Source organism: Pseudophryne corroboree, chromosome 2, assembly GCF_028390025.1.
Source record: "Pseudophryne corroboree isolate aPseCor3 chromosome 2, aPseCor3.hap2, whole genome shotgun sequence".
Classification (NCBI taxonomy): Eukaryota; Metazoa; Chordata; class Amphibia; order Anura; family Myobatrachidae; genus Pseudophryne; species Pseudophryne corroboree.
In genome coordinates this window covers 375,864,423-375,881,300 of record NC_086445.1, presented here as the reverse complement: position 1 = coordinate 375,881,300, position 16,878 = coordinate 375,864,423, and the positions used below count along the sequence as shown (strand labels likewise).

Below are 16,878 nucleotides of genomic sequence, written 5' to 3'. Positions count from 1 at the left end.
TATACTGTATGCACCCAACAAGCTGGGTGCTCCTGCTTCTAAGCAGACGATTGCTCGTTGGATTTGTAGCACAATTCAACTTGCACATTCTGTGGCAGGCCTGCCACAGCCTAAATCTGTCAAGGCCCATTCCACAAGGAAGGTGGGCTCATCTTGGGCGGCTGCCCGAGGGGTCTCGGCATTACAACTCTGCCGAGCAGCTACGTGGTCAGGGGAGAACACGTTTGTAAAATTCTACAAATTTGATACCCTGGCTAAGGAGGACCTGGAGTTCTCTCATTCGGTGCTGCAGAGTCATCCGCACTCTCCCGCCCGTTTGGGAGCTTTGGTATAATCCCCATGGTCCTGACGGAGTCCCAGCATCCACTAGGACGTCAGAGAAAATAAGATTTTACTTACCGATAAATCTATTTCTCGTAGTCCGTAGTGGATGCTGGGCGCCCATCCCAAGTGCGGATTGTCTGCAATACTTGTACATAGTTATTGTTACAAAAAAATCGGGTTGTTATTGTTGTGAGCCGTCTGTTCAGAGGCTCCTACGTTTGTCATACTGTTAACTGGGTTCAGATCACAAGTTGTACGGTGTGATTGGTGTGGCTGGTATGAGTCTTACCCGGGATTCAAAATCCTTCCTTATTGTGTACGCTCGTCCGGGCACAGTATCCTAACTGAGGCTTGGAGGAGGGTCATAGGGGGAGGAGCCAGTACACACCACCTAGTGGTCAAACTTTTAAATTTTGTGCCCTGTCTCCTGCGGAGCCGCTATTCCCCATGGTCCTGACGGAGTCCCAGCATCCACTACGGACTACGAGAAATAGATTTATCGGTAAGTAAAATCTTATTTTTTGTGGTGCGCCTTCGGCGCGCACTGTCCCTGTTTTGGTCATGAGGGGAGCCCAAAAGAAACTTCCACCCTGAGCTCAACAAGGTCTAGAACCGGCCCTGTCACCAATGTAGGATTTTTCTATTTTTCTCTGACGTCCTAAGTGGATGCTGGGACTCCGTAAGGAGTTAGAATCTTGTGCCCGGCTGAGCTGGATGCACACTAGGGGCTCTCCTGAGCTCCTAGAAAGAAAGTATATTTTAGGTTTTTTATTTTACAGTGAGATCTGCTGGCAACAGACTCACTGCAGCGAGGGACTAAGGGGAGAAGAAGCGAATCTACCTAACTGGTGGTAGTTTGGGCTTCTTAGGCTACTGGACACCATTAGCTCCAGAGGGATCGACCACAGGACCCGACCTCGATGTTCGGTCCCGGAGCCGCGCCGCCGGCCCCCTTACAGAGCCAGAAGCAAGAAGTGTTCCGGAAAATCGGCGGCAGAAGACTTCTGTCTTCAACAAGGTAGCGCACAGCACTGCAGCTGTGCGCCATTGCTCCTCATGCACACCTCACACTCCGGTCACTGATGGGTGCAGGGCGCTGGGGGGGGCGCCCTGAGGGCAATATAAGGCACCTTGGCTGGCAAATCTACACCATATATAGTCAGGAAGGCTATATAGGTGTAAAAATACCCCTGCCAGAATTCCAGAAAAAGCGGGAGAAGTCCGCCGGAAAAGGGGCGGGGCTATCTCCCTCAGCACACTAGCGCCATTTTCCCCTCACAGCTCCGCTGGAAGGACGCTCCCTGGCTCTCCCCTGCAGTGTCAAGCTACATAAGGGTAAAAAAGAGAGGGGGGGCACTAAATTTAGGCGCAGTATATATAATATAAGCAGCTATAAGGGAAAAAACACTCATTTATAGTGGGATCCCTGTGTTATATAGCGCCCTGGTGTGTGCTGGCATACTCTCTCTCTCTGTCTCCCCAAAGGGCTTTGTGGGGTCCTGTCCTCTGTCAGAGCATTCCCTGTGTGTATGCGGTGTGTCGGTACGGCTGTGTCGACATGTTTGATGAGGAGGCTTATGTGGAGGCGGAGCAAATGCCAATAAATGTGATATCACCCCCTGCGGGGTCGACACCTGAGTGGATGGTTCTGTGGAAGGAATTACGCGACAGTGTCGACTCCTTGCATAAAAGGTTTGACGACATACCAAATATGGGACAGCTGGCTTCTCAGCCTGTGCCTGCCCAGGCGTCTCAAAAGCCATCAGGGGCTCTAAAACGCCCGCTACCTCAGATGGCAGACACAGATGTCGACACGGATACTGACTCCAGTGTCGACGACGATGAGACTAATGTATCTTCCAATAGGGCCACACGTTATATGATTGAGGCAATGAAAAATGTGTTGCATATTTCTGATGTTACCCCGGGTACCACAAAAAAGGGTATTATGTTTGGAGAGAAAAAACTACCAGTTGTTTTTCCTCCATCTGAGGAATTAAATGAAGTGTGTGAAGAAGCGTGGGCTTCCCCCGATAAGAAACTGGTAATTTCTAAGAGGTTACTAATGGCGTACCCTTTCCCGCCAGAGGATAGGTCACGTTGGGAAACATCCCCTAGGGTGGATAAAGCGCTCACACGCTTGTCAAAGAAGGTGGCACTACCGTCTCCGGATACGGCCACCCTGAAGGAATCTGCTGATAGAAAGCAGGAGGCTATCCTGAAGTCTATATATATATATACACACACAGGTGTTATACTGAGACCAGCTATTGCTTCAGCATGGATGTGCAGTGCTGCAGCTGCGTGGTCAGATTCCCTGTCGGAAAATATTGATACCCTAGACAGGGACACTATATTGCTAACCGTAGAACATATTAAAGACGCACTCTTATACATGAGGGATGCACAGAGGGATATTTGCCGGCTGGCATCTAAAATAAGTGCAATGTCCATTTCTGCCAGGAGAGGGTTATGGACTCGGCAGTGGACAGGAGATGCAGATTCTAAAAGGCACATGGAAGTTTTGCCTTATAAGGGTGAGGAGTTGTTCGGGGATGGTCTCTCAGACCTCGTTTCCACAGCAACAGCTGGGAAATCAAGATTTTTACCCCATGTTCCCTCACAGCCAAAGAAAGCACCGTATTATCAGGTACAGTCCTTTCGGCCCAATAAGGGCAAGCGGGATAAAGGCGCGTCCTTTCTGCCCAGAGGCAGAGGTAGAGGGAAAAAGCTGCAGCATACAGCCAGTTCCCAGGAGCAAAAGTCCTCTCCCGTTTCCTCTAAGTCCACAGCATGACGCTGGGGCTCCACAGACGGAGCCAGGTACGGTGGGGGCCCATCTCAAAAATTTCAGCGATCAGTGGGCTCGCTCACGGGTGGATCCCTTGATCTTTCAAGTAGTATCTCTGGGGTACAAGCTGGAATTCGAGACATCTCCCCCCCCCCCGCCGTTTCCTCAAATCTGCCTTACCAACAACTCCCTCAGGCAGGGAGGCAGTGTTAGAGGCAATTCACAAGCTGTATTCCCAGCAGGTGATAGTAAAGGTGCCCCTACTTCAACAAGGACGGGGTTACTATTCCACAATGTTTGTGGTACCGAAACCGGACGGTTCGGTGAGACCCATTTTAAATTTGAAATCCTTGAACACGTATATAAAAACATTCAAGTTCAAGATGGAATCGCTCAGGGCGGTTATTGCAAGCCTGGACGAGGGGGATTACATGGTATCACTGGACATCAAGGATGCTTACCTGCATGTCCCCATTTACCATCCTCACCAGGAGTACCTCAGGTTTGTGGTACAGGATTGTCATTACCAATTTCAGACGTTGCCGTTCGGTCTATCCACGGCTCCGAGGGTCTTTACCAAGGTAATGGCCGAAATGATGATACTCCTTCGAAAGAAGGGAGTTTTAATTATCCCGTACTTGGACGATCTCCTGATAAAGGCGAGGTCCAGGGAGCAGTTGTTGGTCGGGGTAGCACTATCTCGGGAGGTGCTACAACAGCACGGCTGGATTCTAAATATTCCAAAGTCGCAGCTGGTCCCTACGACACGTCTACTGTTCCTGGGGATGGTTCTGGACACAGAACAGAAAAATGTGTTTCTCCTGGAGGAGAAGGCCAAGGAGCTGTCATCTCTAGTCAGAGGCCTCCTAAGACCAAAACAGGTGTCGGTGCATCACTGCACGCGGATCCTGGGAAAGATGGTAGCTTCCTACGAAGCAATTCCATTCGGCAGGTTCCATGCAAGAACCTTTCAGTGGGACCTGTTGGACAAGTGGTCCGGATCGCATCTTCAGATGCATCGGCTGATAACCCTGTCTCCAAGGACCAGGGTGTCTCTGCTGTGGTGGCTGCAGAGTGCTTATCTTCAAGAGGGCCGCAGATTCGGCATACAGGACTGGGTCCAGGTGACCACGGATGCCAGCCTTCGAGGCTGGGGGGCAGTCACACAGGGAAGAAACTTCCAAGGACTATGGTCAGGTCAGGAGACTTCCCTGCACATAAATATTCTGGAACTGAGGGCCATTTACAATGCCCTAAGTCAGGCAAAACCCCTGCTTCAAAACCAGCCGGTACTGATCCAGTCAGACAACATCACGGCGGTCGCCCATGTAAACCGACAGGGCGGCACGAGAAGCAGGACGGCGATGGCAGAAGCCACAAGGATTCTCCGATGGGCGTAAAATCACGTGTTAGCACTGTCAGCAGTGTTCATCCTGGGAGTGGACAACTGGGAAGCAGACTTCCTCAGCAGGCACGACCTCCACCCAGGAGAGTGGGGACTTCATCCAGAAGTCTTCCAACTGATTGTAAACCGTTGGGAAAGGCCACAGGTGGACATGATGGCGTCCCGCCTAAACAAAAAGCTAGAAAGATATTGCGCCAGGTCGAGAGACCCTCAGGCGATAGCTGTGGATGCTCTAGTGACACCGTGGGTGTACCGGTCGGTTTATGTGCTCCCTCCTCTTCCTCTCATACCAAAGGTACTGAGGATAATAAGGAGAAGAGGAGTAAGAACTACAGTATACTCATTGTTCCGGATTGGCCAAGAAGAGCTTGGTACCCGGAACTTCAAGAAATGATGTCAGAGGACCCATGGCCTCTGCCGCTCAGACAGGACCTGCTGCAGCAGGGGCCTTGTCTGTTCCAAGACTTACCGCGGCTGCGTTTGACGGCATGGCGGTTGAACGCCGGATCCTGAAGGAAAAGGGCATTCCGGAGGAAGTCATTCCTACGCTGATTAAAGCTAGGAAAGAAGTAACCGCAAACCATTATCACCGCATATGGCGAAAATATGTTGCGTGGTAGGAGGCCAGGAAGGCCCCAACGGAGGAATTTCAGCTGGGCCGTTTCCTGCACTTCCTACAGTCAGGGGTGACTATGGGCCTAAAATTGTGTTCCATTAAGGTCCAGATTTCGGCTCTATCGATTTTCTTCCAGAGAGAACTGGCTTCACTACCTGAAGTTCAAACTTTTGTTAAGGGAGTGCTGCATATTCAGCCCCCTTTTGTGCCTCCAGTGGCACCTTGGGATCTCAACGTGGTGTTGGATTTCCTAAAATCACATTGGTTTGAGCCACTTAAAACCGTGGAATTGAAGTATCTCACGTGGAAAGTGGTCATGTTGTTGGCCTTGGCTTCGGCCAGGCGGGTATCAGAATTGGCGGCTTTGTCCTGTAAAAGCCCTTATCTGATTTTATATATGGATAGGGCAGAATTGAGCACTCGTCCCCAATTTCTCCCTAAGGTGGTATCAGCCTTTCATCTGAACCAACCTATCGTGGTGCCTGCGGCTACTAAAGACTTGGAGGCTTCCAAGTTGTTGGACGTAGTCAGGGCCCTGAAAATTTATGTTTCCAGGACAGCTGGAGTCAGAAAGACTGACTCGCTATTTAGCCTGTATGCGCCCAACAAGTTGGGTGCACCTGCTTCAAAGCAGACTATTGCTTGCTGGATCTGTAGTACGATTCAGCTTGCACATTCTGCGGCTGGACTGCCGCATCCTAAATCAGTGAAAGCCCATTCCACGAGGAAGGTGGGCTCTTCTTGGGCGGCTGCCCGAGGGGTCTCGGCTCTACAACTTTGCCGAGCAGCTACTTGGTCGGGGTCAAACACATTTGCTAAATTCTACAAGTTTGACACCCTGGCTGAGGAGGACCTAGAGTTTGCCCATTCGGTGCTGCAGAGTCATCCGCGCTCTCCCGCCCGTTTGGGAGCTTTGGTATAATCCCCATGGTCCTTACGGAGTCCCAGCATCCACTTAGGACGTCAGAGAAAATAAGAATTTACTCACCGGTAATTCTATTTCTCGTAGTCCGTAATGGATGCTGGGCGCCCATCCCAAGTGCGGATTGTCTGCAATACTTGTATATAGTTATTGTTTAACTAAAGGGTTATTGTTGAGCCATCTGTTGAGAGGCTCAGTTGTTCTCATACTGTTAACTGGGTATTGTATCACGAGTTATACGGTGTGATTGGTGTGGCTGGTATGAGTCTTACCCGGGATTCAAAATCCTTCCTTATTGTGTCAGCTCTTCCGGGCACAGTATCCTAACTGAAGTCTGGAGGAGGGTCATGGTGGGAGGAGCCAGTGCACACCAGTAGTCTAAAGCTTTCTTTTAGTTGTGCCCCGTCTCCTGCGGAGCCGCTGTTCCCCATGGTCCTCACGGAGTCCCAGCATCCACTACGGACTACGAGAAATAGAATTACTGGTGAGTAAATTCTTATTTTTTCTTTTGAAATGCAACATGCCCCCAATTCAGTACAGGGGAGGGGGCGCCGAAACTTACCCTTGCTCTGGGCACCATGGCACCTAGCTACACCTCTGTTCTGACCTCTCTCCAGTAATAGTTGTTGTTATCCAAGTACTGATGCCTGTAATGATATCCGCAAGATATTTAGGGACAAATAATTATATCCAGTTGTAAAACGTAGCAGAATTTGCTGCACTATATAAGAAACTGTTAATAAATAAATAATACCTGAAAAAGCAGCAGTGGTAAAAAGTACAGCGAGTTCATATTTTTGATGTGCAAGGGCAAAACAGATCCATAAATCAGTATAATATTATTATTATTTATTCACAAGGTGCCACAAAATTGCGAGGTGCGAGATAATGGTGACATAGAAAATTCAGACTAAGAAATGAAAAATGCAGAATAGTCAAGAAGGATACATGCATACTGCATAAATTAATCTGTGAAGAAGTTATTTTATTGATTTATTCTGTGTACATCAGTTACCCATATGGTTTAATTTTTGGCTACCATATGAATGTATCACATGTTAGAATGTTATGTAAATGACTAAAGGCACTTAACATAAAACATCTCGCACAGTTTTGAAGAAAAAAAAAACATACTGTTTTCACATCCTATGAGCAGCATTAAAATGCAAAAGAAAGAAAACTCAGTTGCTATCTCCAAATAAGCAATATTGAAAATAACCGCACAATATATAAAGTGCAAATTGAGCTGGATGTGTTCACCAAGAAACAGTGTCTAAAAGGCAGCCCAATCACCTTTAACACACAAACAAAGGAAAACAGCACCACAAAGGGGCACCTTGTCCAAGTCACCACATAGTCCCAAATGTATCAAAGGCCAGCAATAAAATAAATGGTTTATTGCACTAATAAACACTATTCAAATAATATATACTATAGTCAATTCAATTAGGAGAGAGGGGGGCAGCAGAACTTGTCCCCTTCACAGCTTATAGGCCCTACACACATGCCGATTTGTTTGAAAGATATGAACGATCTCGTTCATAAATGAACGAGAACTCGTTCATATCTTTCAGTGTGGAGGCTCCAGCGATGAACGATGCGCGGCCCCGCGCTCGTTCATCGCTGGTCCCCCGTCGGCTGTGCATGCAGGCCAATATGGATGATCTCTAAGTAGTTGATATACTGCCACCTGCAGGCAGGGATCGACATAGTCACTGACATCGTAGAGACTGTTGATCCCACATACCCATCCTGTCTTGCCAACTCCCTTTCTACACATTTAAATGAGATAAAAAGAGAAACTTGGGCTTTTGCGCTGTACCAGACACACATGCAGCCCACCATGTTTGCCAGTCGTTCAGACAAATTCTGTGTATGCTCTCAAAGCTGCTGTCTTGCTTGCACAATTAGGCAGAACGAGAGGTAAAGTGGATTTTCTACAATTCACTTTATTTCCCATGTAGATATTCAGATATTTTAGATTCAGCTCTATCTAACTGAAGTTTTAATTAATTTTATATATACTATAAGCTTGTCTGTTATTTCCCACATCTGTATCATTACTGTTTTGTTGCCAATTACCAAGCTCAACAGAATATGCTGGCGATGTATAAATAAATGTTAACACTAATATTATTAACGATACAGAACATATCATCTACCAGCTACGGAGAGAGGTTTGAGGAGGCAGTAAAAGTCGCTGCAGGAACAAACCAGCTGGTGGCTGTGGGGGTGAATTGCTGTTCCCCTGATTTTGTTGGTCCACTCCTAACTGCTGCCAACAAAAACAGAGATGTAAACATTGATTGGATTGTTTACCCCAACAGTGGAGAGACATGGGACAATAGTTTGGGGTGAGTTAAATCACAAGTTTTGTGTCCATACTAGCACATAGAAAAAGCAAAAAATATTTTAGTATAGTAGTCACAATGTAAGTGAGTAGCTCGTGATAACCAGTACAGTCCTCTTAACACCACAGATATTAACAATTGCTGTGAAATATTGCTGTTTTAAAGCATTTTTCTTTAAATATATTAAGGTTGTTAGGATTGCAACAGGTGACATCATACCTCTAGCTATAGAAACTTTGAATCCTCTACCAGTCTCTATAAAGGGCCCCATACACTAGAACGATAATGCCCGATTTAATCCAATTTCCGACCTTTCGGGCCGATAAATCGGATGAAAATGGCAAATCTGATGTTTTTTACATCCGATCCACTGCGCGGCCCTGTGAGCATCGGATCGGAGCCCCTAGGTTGTTGGTGCTGCACTCATGATATATCGACATTGCATGGAATTGGATGGAAAATAGTGTTCTTGTGCATGTGATGTATCGCACAAGTTTGACTGGCATTCCCCAGGACACTCCCAGCCCCCTTGGCCCTATAATCCAGCCCATCAGATGTATTTTATGGTGCAATTGTATGCCATACAATATATCACATGCGATTTATCGCGGCTTGATCAATCGCATTCGATATATCTTATGCAAAAATAGCACAAAAGTACAAAATCGTATGGAATCATACCTGGCTAGGTCCCGGGGGAGTTCAAGGGAAATAGCATCCGACTTCAGCCTCAGACATATCGTTATAGTGTATGGGCCCTTTACTTTGGTTACTATTTGTTTAATTAAATGTGATAATTAAAAGTAACATTATTAAAGCGGGTGGTCTTCAGTATGCCGGCGGTCGGGCTCCCAGCGACCAGCATATCGGCGCCGGGAGCCCGACAGCCGGCATACCGACACTTATTCTCCCTCGTGGGGGTCCACGACCCCCCCTGGAGGGAGAATAAAATAGTGTGGCGCGCGTAACGCAGCGAGCCCACAAGGGGCTCATTTGCGCTCGCCACACTGTCGGTAAGCCGGCGGCCGGCCTTCCGGCGCCGGTATGCTGGTCACCGGGAGGCCGGCCGCCGGCAGATCGTAGTGAACCCTATTAAAGCTGTACGTCTTCATCTGTGTATTCTTTTATTTCTAATACAGCTGGCAAACTTTTAAAGCTGAAAAGCGACTGTCTGACTATGCTCTAGAATATGTCCAGCTGGGTGCCAGATGGATTGGTGAGTATAAACTGTAGTTTACAGTATATGTAATAATGCAATCTGGCAGGTTTAAAAATGTTAACACATACTGTAGAGCCTGATTCATGTTTGTGAAGCAAAAAAAAAGTACCCAACTGGGCAAAACAATGTTGCACTGCAGGTGGGGCAGATGTAACATGTGCAGAGAGATTTAGATTTAGGTGGGGTGTGTTCAAACTGAAATCTAAATTGCAGTATAAATATAAAGCTAATATTTGTGGGCTACATGCAAAAGCAGCCAGTATTTTCCCTGCACAGAAACAATTTAACCCCCCCCCCCAAATCTAAATTTCTCTGCACATGTTACATCTGCCCCACCTGGAGTGCAACATGGTTTTCCCCAGTTGTGTGCTTCTTTGATTTGCTAAATGTTCTGCTGAATGTCTAATTATCCCACTCTTGACCAGATCAAATAAGGCACCATTCCATTATCCATTCCATTATAGAACCTGTAACAATGTGGTGGGTATTTTGCATCCACATGTTAAATCTGTGGGACATATTTATTAGTCCCACAGATTTTCCCTAATAACTAACAGATCTCTTATTATCGCTGTTTGTGGCTAAAAGGGATGTGCTTTTTATTTATCATTGTGCTCATGCTGGGACAGTTGTACCATTCAGTAGCTGTCACCGCAAATGCACAAAACTTTGGAAAAAATATTCTGCCAGGTTCTGTCCCACCAGCCCAAACACTGGGGCAAATTCAGTATGAATCGCAAGTAGCGATTCGTACAGAATTTTTGCTGAGGGGCCGCGGGCGCATTCGCAGCAGGCCCTACTGCGCATGCGCCTGCAATTTCTGCGGGGGCTGCAGAAATTACGATCGCCTCTGCCTGTCAATCAGGCAGAGGCGGTTGCAGGGCGGCGGCAATGCTCTGTTTGGAAACGGAGCGTTGCGGGGGCGTGCCAGCCGAAACGGTGGGCTGGTACGCGCGAACGGGGGCGTGCGGCCGTAGCGGCTGTGTGACATCACACACAGCCGCTGCAACAACAAAAATGGCGCCGGGACTCCTGCGGGCCACAGCTAAGCTGTGCCGGCAGGAGTCATCCTTAATTTCTGCTAACAAGCAGAAAATAAGAATTTACTTACCGATAATTCTATTTCTCGTAGTCCGTAGTGGATGCTGGGGACTCCATCAGGACCATGGGGAATAGCGGCTCCGCAGGAGACAGGGCACAAAAGTAAAAGCTTTAGGATCAGGTGGTGTGCACTGGCTCCTCCCCCCATGACCCCCCTCCAAGCCTCAGTTAGGATACTGTGCCCGGACGAGCGTACACAATAAGAAAGGATTTTGAATCCCGGGTAAGACTCATACCAGCCACACCAATCACACTGTACAACCTGTGATCTGAACCCAGTTAACAGCATGATAACAGCGGAGCCTCTGAAAAGATGGCTCACAACAATAATAACCCGATTTTTGTAACAATAACTATGTACAAGTATTGCAGACAATCCGCACTTGGGATGGGCGCCCAGCATCCACTACGGACTACGAGAAATAGAATTATCGGTAAGTAAATTCTTATTTTCTCTGACGTCCTAAGTGGATGCTGGGGACTCCGTCAGGACCATGGGGATTATACCAAAGCTCCCAAACGGGCGGGAGAGTGCGGATGACTCTGCAGCACCGAATGAGAGAACTCCAGGTCCTCCTCAGCCAGGGTGTGCCCGTGACCAAGTAGCAGCTCGGCAAAGTTGTAAAGCCGAGACCCCTCGGGCAGCCGCCCAAGATGAGCCCACCTTCCTTGTGGAATGGGCATTTACATATTTTGGCTGTGGCAGGCCTGCCACAGAATGTGCAAGCTGAATTGTACTACACATCCAACTAGCAATCGTCTGCTTAGAAGCAAGAGCACCCAGTTTTTTGGGTGCCTACAGGATAACAGCAAGTCAGTTTTCCTGACTCCAACCGTCCTGGAAACCTACTTTCAGGGCCCTGACAACATCTAGCAACTTGGAGTCCTCCAAGTCCCTAGTAGCCGCAGGTACCACAATAAGCTGGTGCAGGTGAAACGCTGACACCACCTTAGGGAGAAACTGGGGACGAGTCCGCAGCTCTGCCCTGTCCGAATGGACAATCAGATATAAGCTTTGTGAGACAAAGCCGCCAATTCTGACACTCGCCTGGCCGAGGCCAGGGCCAACAGCATGGTCACTTTCCATGTGAGATATTTCAAATCCACAGATTTGAGCGGTTTAAACCAATGTGAGTTGAGGAATCCCAGAACTACGTTGAGATCCCACAGTGCCACTGGAGGCACAAAAGGGGGTTGTATATGCAGTACTCCCTTGACAAACTTCTGGACTTCAGGAACTGAAGCCAATTTTTTCTGGAAGAAAATTGACAGGGCCGAAATTTGAACCTTAATGGACCCCAATTTGAGGCCCATAAACACTCCTGTTTGCAGGAAATGCAGGAATCGACCGAGTTGAAATTCCTTCGTGGGGCCTTCCTGGCCTCACACCATGCAACATATTTTCGCCACATGTGGTGATAATGTTGTGCGGTCACCTCCTTCCTGGCTTTGACCAGGGTAGGAATGACCTCTTCCGGAATGCCTTTTTCCCTTAGGATCCGGCGTTCCACCGCCATGCCGTCAAACGCAGCCGCGGTAAGTCTTGGAACAGACATGGTACTTGCTGAAGCAAGTCCCTTCTTAGCGGCAGAGGCCATGAGTCCTCTGTGAGCATTTCTTGAAGTTCCGGGTACCAAGTCCTTCTTGGCCAATCCGGAGCCACGAGTATAGTTCTTACTCCTCTACGTCTTATAATTCTCAGTACCTTGGGTATGAGAAGCAGAGGAGGGAACACATACACCGACTGGTACACCCACGGTGTTACCAGAACGTCCACAGCTATTGCCTGAGGGTCTCTTGACCTGGCGCAATACCTGTCCAGTTTTTTGTTCAGGCGGGACGCCATCATGTCCACCTTTGGTCTTTCCCAACGGTTCACAATCATGTGGAAGACTTCCCGATGAAGTCCCCACTCTCCCGGGTGGAGGTCGTGCCTGCTGAGGAAGTCTGCTTCCCAGTTGTCCACTCCCGGAATGAACACTGCTGACAGTGTTATCACATGATTTTCCGCCCAGCGAAGAATCCTTGCAGTTTCTGCCATTGCCCTCCTGCTTCTTGTGCCGCCCTGTCTGTTTACGTGGGCGACTGCCGTGATGTTGTCCCACTGGATCAATACCGGCTGACCTTGAAGCAGAGGTCTTGCTAAGCTTAGAGCATTGTAAATTGCCCTTAGCTCCAGTATATTTATGTGGAGAGAAGTCTCCAGACTATATCACACTCCCTGGAAATTTTTTCCCTGTGTGACTGCTCCCCAGCCTCTCAGGCTGGCATCCGTGGTCACCAGGACCCAGTCCTGAAAGCCGAATCTGCGGCCCTTTAATAGATGAGCACTCTGCAGCCACCGCAGAAGAAACACCCTTGTCCTTGGAGACAGGGTTATCCGCTGATGCATCTGAAGATGCGATCTGGACCATTTTCCAGCAGATCCCACTGAAAAGTTCTTGCGTGAAATCTGCCGAATGGAATCGCTTCGTAAGAAGCCACCATTTTTCCCAGGACCCTTGTGCAATGATGCACTGACACTTTTCCTGGTTTTAGGAGGTTCCTGACTAGCTCGGATAACTCCCTGGCTTTCTTCTCCGGGAGAAACACCCTTTTCTGGACTGTGTCCAGAATCATCCCTAGGAACAGCAGACGTGTCGTCGGAAACAGCTGCGATTTTGGAATATTTAGAATCCACCCGTGCTGTCGTAGAACTACTTGAGATAGTGCTACTCCGACCTCCAACTGTTCTCTGGACCTTGCCCTTATCAGGAGATCGTCCATTTTCTTTGAAGAAGAATCATCATTTCGGCCATTACCTTGGTAAAGACCCGGGGTGCCGTGGACAATCCAAATGGCAGCGTCTGAAACTGATAGTGACAGTTCTGTACCACGAACCTGAGGTACCCTTGGTGAGAATGGCAAATTGGGACATGGAGGTAAGCATCCCTGATGTCCAGGGACACCCTATAGTCCCCTTCTTCCTGGTTCGCTATCACTGCTCTGAGTGACTCCATCTTGATTTGAACCTTTGTATGTAAGTGTTCAAATATTTCAGATTTAGAATAGGTCTCACCGAGCCGTCTGGCTTCAGTACCACAATATAGTGTGGAATAATACCCCTTTCCTTGTTGTAGGAGGGGTACTTTGATTATCACCTGCTGGGAATACAGCTTGTGAATTGTTTCCAATACTGCCTCCCTGTCGGAGGGAGACGTTGGTAAAGCAGACTTCAGGAACCTGCGAGGGGAAGACGTCTCGAATTTCCAATCTGTACCCCTGAGATACTACTTGTAGGCTCCAGGGGTCCACTTGCGAGTGAGCCCACTGCGTGCTGAAACTCTTGAGACGACCCCCCACCGCACCTGAGTCCGCTTGTACGGCCCCAGCGTCATGCTGAGGACTTGGTAGAAGCGGTGGAGGGCTTCTGTTCCTGGGAATGGGCTGCCTGCTGCAGTCTTCTTCCCTTTCCTCTATCCCTGGGCAGATATGACTGGCCTTTTGCCCGCTTGCCCTTATGGGGACGAAAGGACTGAGGCTGAAAAGACGGTGTCTTTTTCTGCTGAGATGTGACTTGGGGTAAAAAAGGTGGATTTTCCAGCTGTTGCCGTGGCCACCAGGTCCGATGGACCGACCCCAAATAACTCCTCCCCTTTATACGGCAATACTTCCATGTGCCGTTTGGAATCTGCATCACCTGACCACTGTCGTGTCCATAAACATCTTCTGGCAGATATGGACATCGCACTTACTCTTGATGCCAGAGTGCAAATATCCCTCTGTGCATCTCGCATATATAGAAATGCATCCTTTAAATGCTTTATAGTCAATAAAATACTGTCCCTGTCAAGGGTATCAATATTTTCAGTCAGGGAATCCGACCAAGCCACCCCAGCGCTGCACATCCAGGTTGAGGCGATCGCTGGTCGCAGTATAACACCATTATGTGTGTATATACTTTTTAGGATATTTTCCAGCCTCCTATCAGCTGGCTCCTTGAGGGCGGCCGTATCTGGAGACGGTAACGCCACTTGTGATAAGCGTGTGAGCGCCTTATCCACCCTAAGGGGTGTTTCCCAATGCGCCCTAACTTCTGGCGGGAAAAGGTATACCGCCAATAATTTTCTATCGGGGGAAACCCACGCATCATCACACACTTCATTTAATTTATCTGATTCAGGAAAAACTACAGGTAGTTTTTTCACACCCCACATAATACCCTTTTTTGTGGTACTTGTAGTATCAGAAATATGTAACACCTCCTTCATTGCCCTTAACATGTAACGTGTGGCCCTAAAGGAAAATACGTTTGTTTCTTCACCGTCGACACTGGAGTCAGTGTCCGTGTCTGTGTCTGTGTCGACCGACTGAGGTAAATGGGCATTTTAAAGCCTCTGGCGGTGTTTGAGACGCCTGGACAGGTACTAATTTGTTTGCCGGCCGTCTCATGTCGTCAACCGACCTTGCAGCGTGTTGACATTATCACGTAATTCCCTAAATAAGCCATCCATTCCGGTGTCGACTCCCTAGAGAGTGACATCACCATTACAGGCAATTTCTCCGTCTCCTCACCAACATCGTCCTCATACATGTCGACACACACGTACCGACACACAGCACACACACAGGGAATGCTCTGATAGAGGACAGGACCCCACTAGCCCTTTGGGGAGACAGAGGGAGAGTTTGCCAGCACACACCAAAACGCTATAATTATACAGGGACAACCTTTATATAAGTGTTTTCCCTTATAGCATCTTAATATATAATCATATCGCCAAATAAGTGCCCCCCCTCTCTGTTTTAACCCTGTTTCTGTAGTGCAGTGCAGGGGAGAGCCTGGGAGCCTTCCCACCAGCAGTTCTGTGAGGGAAAATGGCGCTGTGTGCTGAGGAGAATAGGCCCCGCCCCCTTTTCGGCGGGCTTCTTCTCCCGTTTTTCTGACAACCTGGCAGGGGTTAAATACATCCATATAGCCCCAGAGGCTATATGTGATGTATTTTTAGCCAGTATAGGTACTTTCATTGCTGCCCAGGGCGCCCCCCCCAGCGCCCTGCACCCTCAGTGACCGTTGGTGTGAAGTGTGCTGAGAGCAATGGCGCACAGCTGCAGTGCTGTGCGCTACCTCATGAAGACTGAGAAGTCTTCAGCCGCCGATTTCTGGACCTCTTCTCTCTTCAGCATCTGCAAGGGGGTCGGCGGCGCGGCTCCGGTGACCCATCCAGGCTGTACCTGTGATCGTCCCTCTGGAGCTAGTGTCCAGTAGCCTAAGAAGCCAATCCATCCTGCACGCAGGTGAGTTCACTTCTTCTCCCCTAAGTCCCTCGTTGCAGTGAGCCTGTTGCCAGCAGGACTCACTGAAAATAAAAAACCTAATAAAACTTTTACTCTAAGCAGCTCTTTAGGAGAGCCACCTAGATTGCACCCTTCTCGGCCGGGCACAAAAACCTAACTGAGGCTTGGAGGGGGGTCATGGGGGGAGGAGCCAGTGCACACCACCTGATCCTAAAGCTTTTACTTTTGTGCCCTGTCTCCTGCGGAGCCGCTATTCCCCATGGTCCTGACGGAGTCCCCAGCATCCACTTAGGACGTCAGAGAAATTGCGTGCTGTTCGCAATTTCTGCTTGAAGCAGGGGGGGAGGCGCCGGTCAGCATGCTGGGCGGCCTTGCCCAGCATGCGCGCTAAAGGCTAGCAAATTCTGCTGATTAGCAGAATCTGCTAACCTTACTGAATTGGCCCCATTATCTGAAACTGGTGCAGTTATCACCTTGTTAAATTAGGCCAGACTGCAGTCTCCATTGTAAATACTGGTGACTGCGGTCTTCAACGTTAGTTTGCATAACACAGGACATAACTTGAGTGTTCGGCTATTATTAAACAGGCAGGTTACTTAAATGATGCATAGACTGCCGTTTCAAAATGATGTCCCGGAAAATTAACTTGACAAATAAATAGGTATTTGAATGTCAAATTGCTGGGTCTATGCCCAGTAATGCCACACATTACCGAAACACATTGATGAATTATAAATGATCATTTCAGTTAAACTCCGCCCTTCTATTCTTTGAAATTGTGACATAATTTGTGGAATGTTGTGATTAGTTTTTGAGACAATACAGTACCTTGGGCATTGTTTATCTAAAGACCATTTCTCTTAAAATTGTTC

The 16,878-nt window shown here is 48.3% G+C and overlaps 1 protein-coding gene across 2 annotated transcripts in view; it reads left to right on the top strand.

The window, feature by feature from the left end:
• The window catches only part of LOC135020888 (uncharacterized), a 106,854-nt gene that overhangs the window by 65,556 nt on the left and 24,420 nt on the right, over positions 1-16,878 (top strand). For both annotated transcript variants that reach the window (XM_063953213.1, XM_063953214.1), the window contains 2 exons: positions 8,207-8,412; positions 9,549-9,625. In XM_063953213.1, the coding sequence (XP_063809283.1) occupies positions 8,207-8,412; positions 9,549-9,625 (283 nt within the window). The remainder of the gene's footprint in view (positions 1-8,206; positions 8,413-9,548; positions 9,626-16,878) is intronic.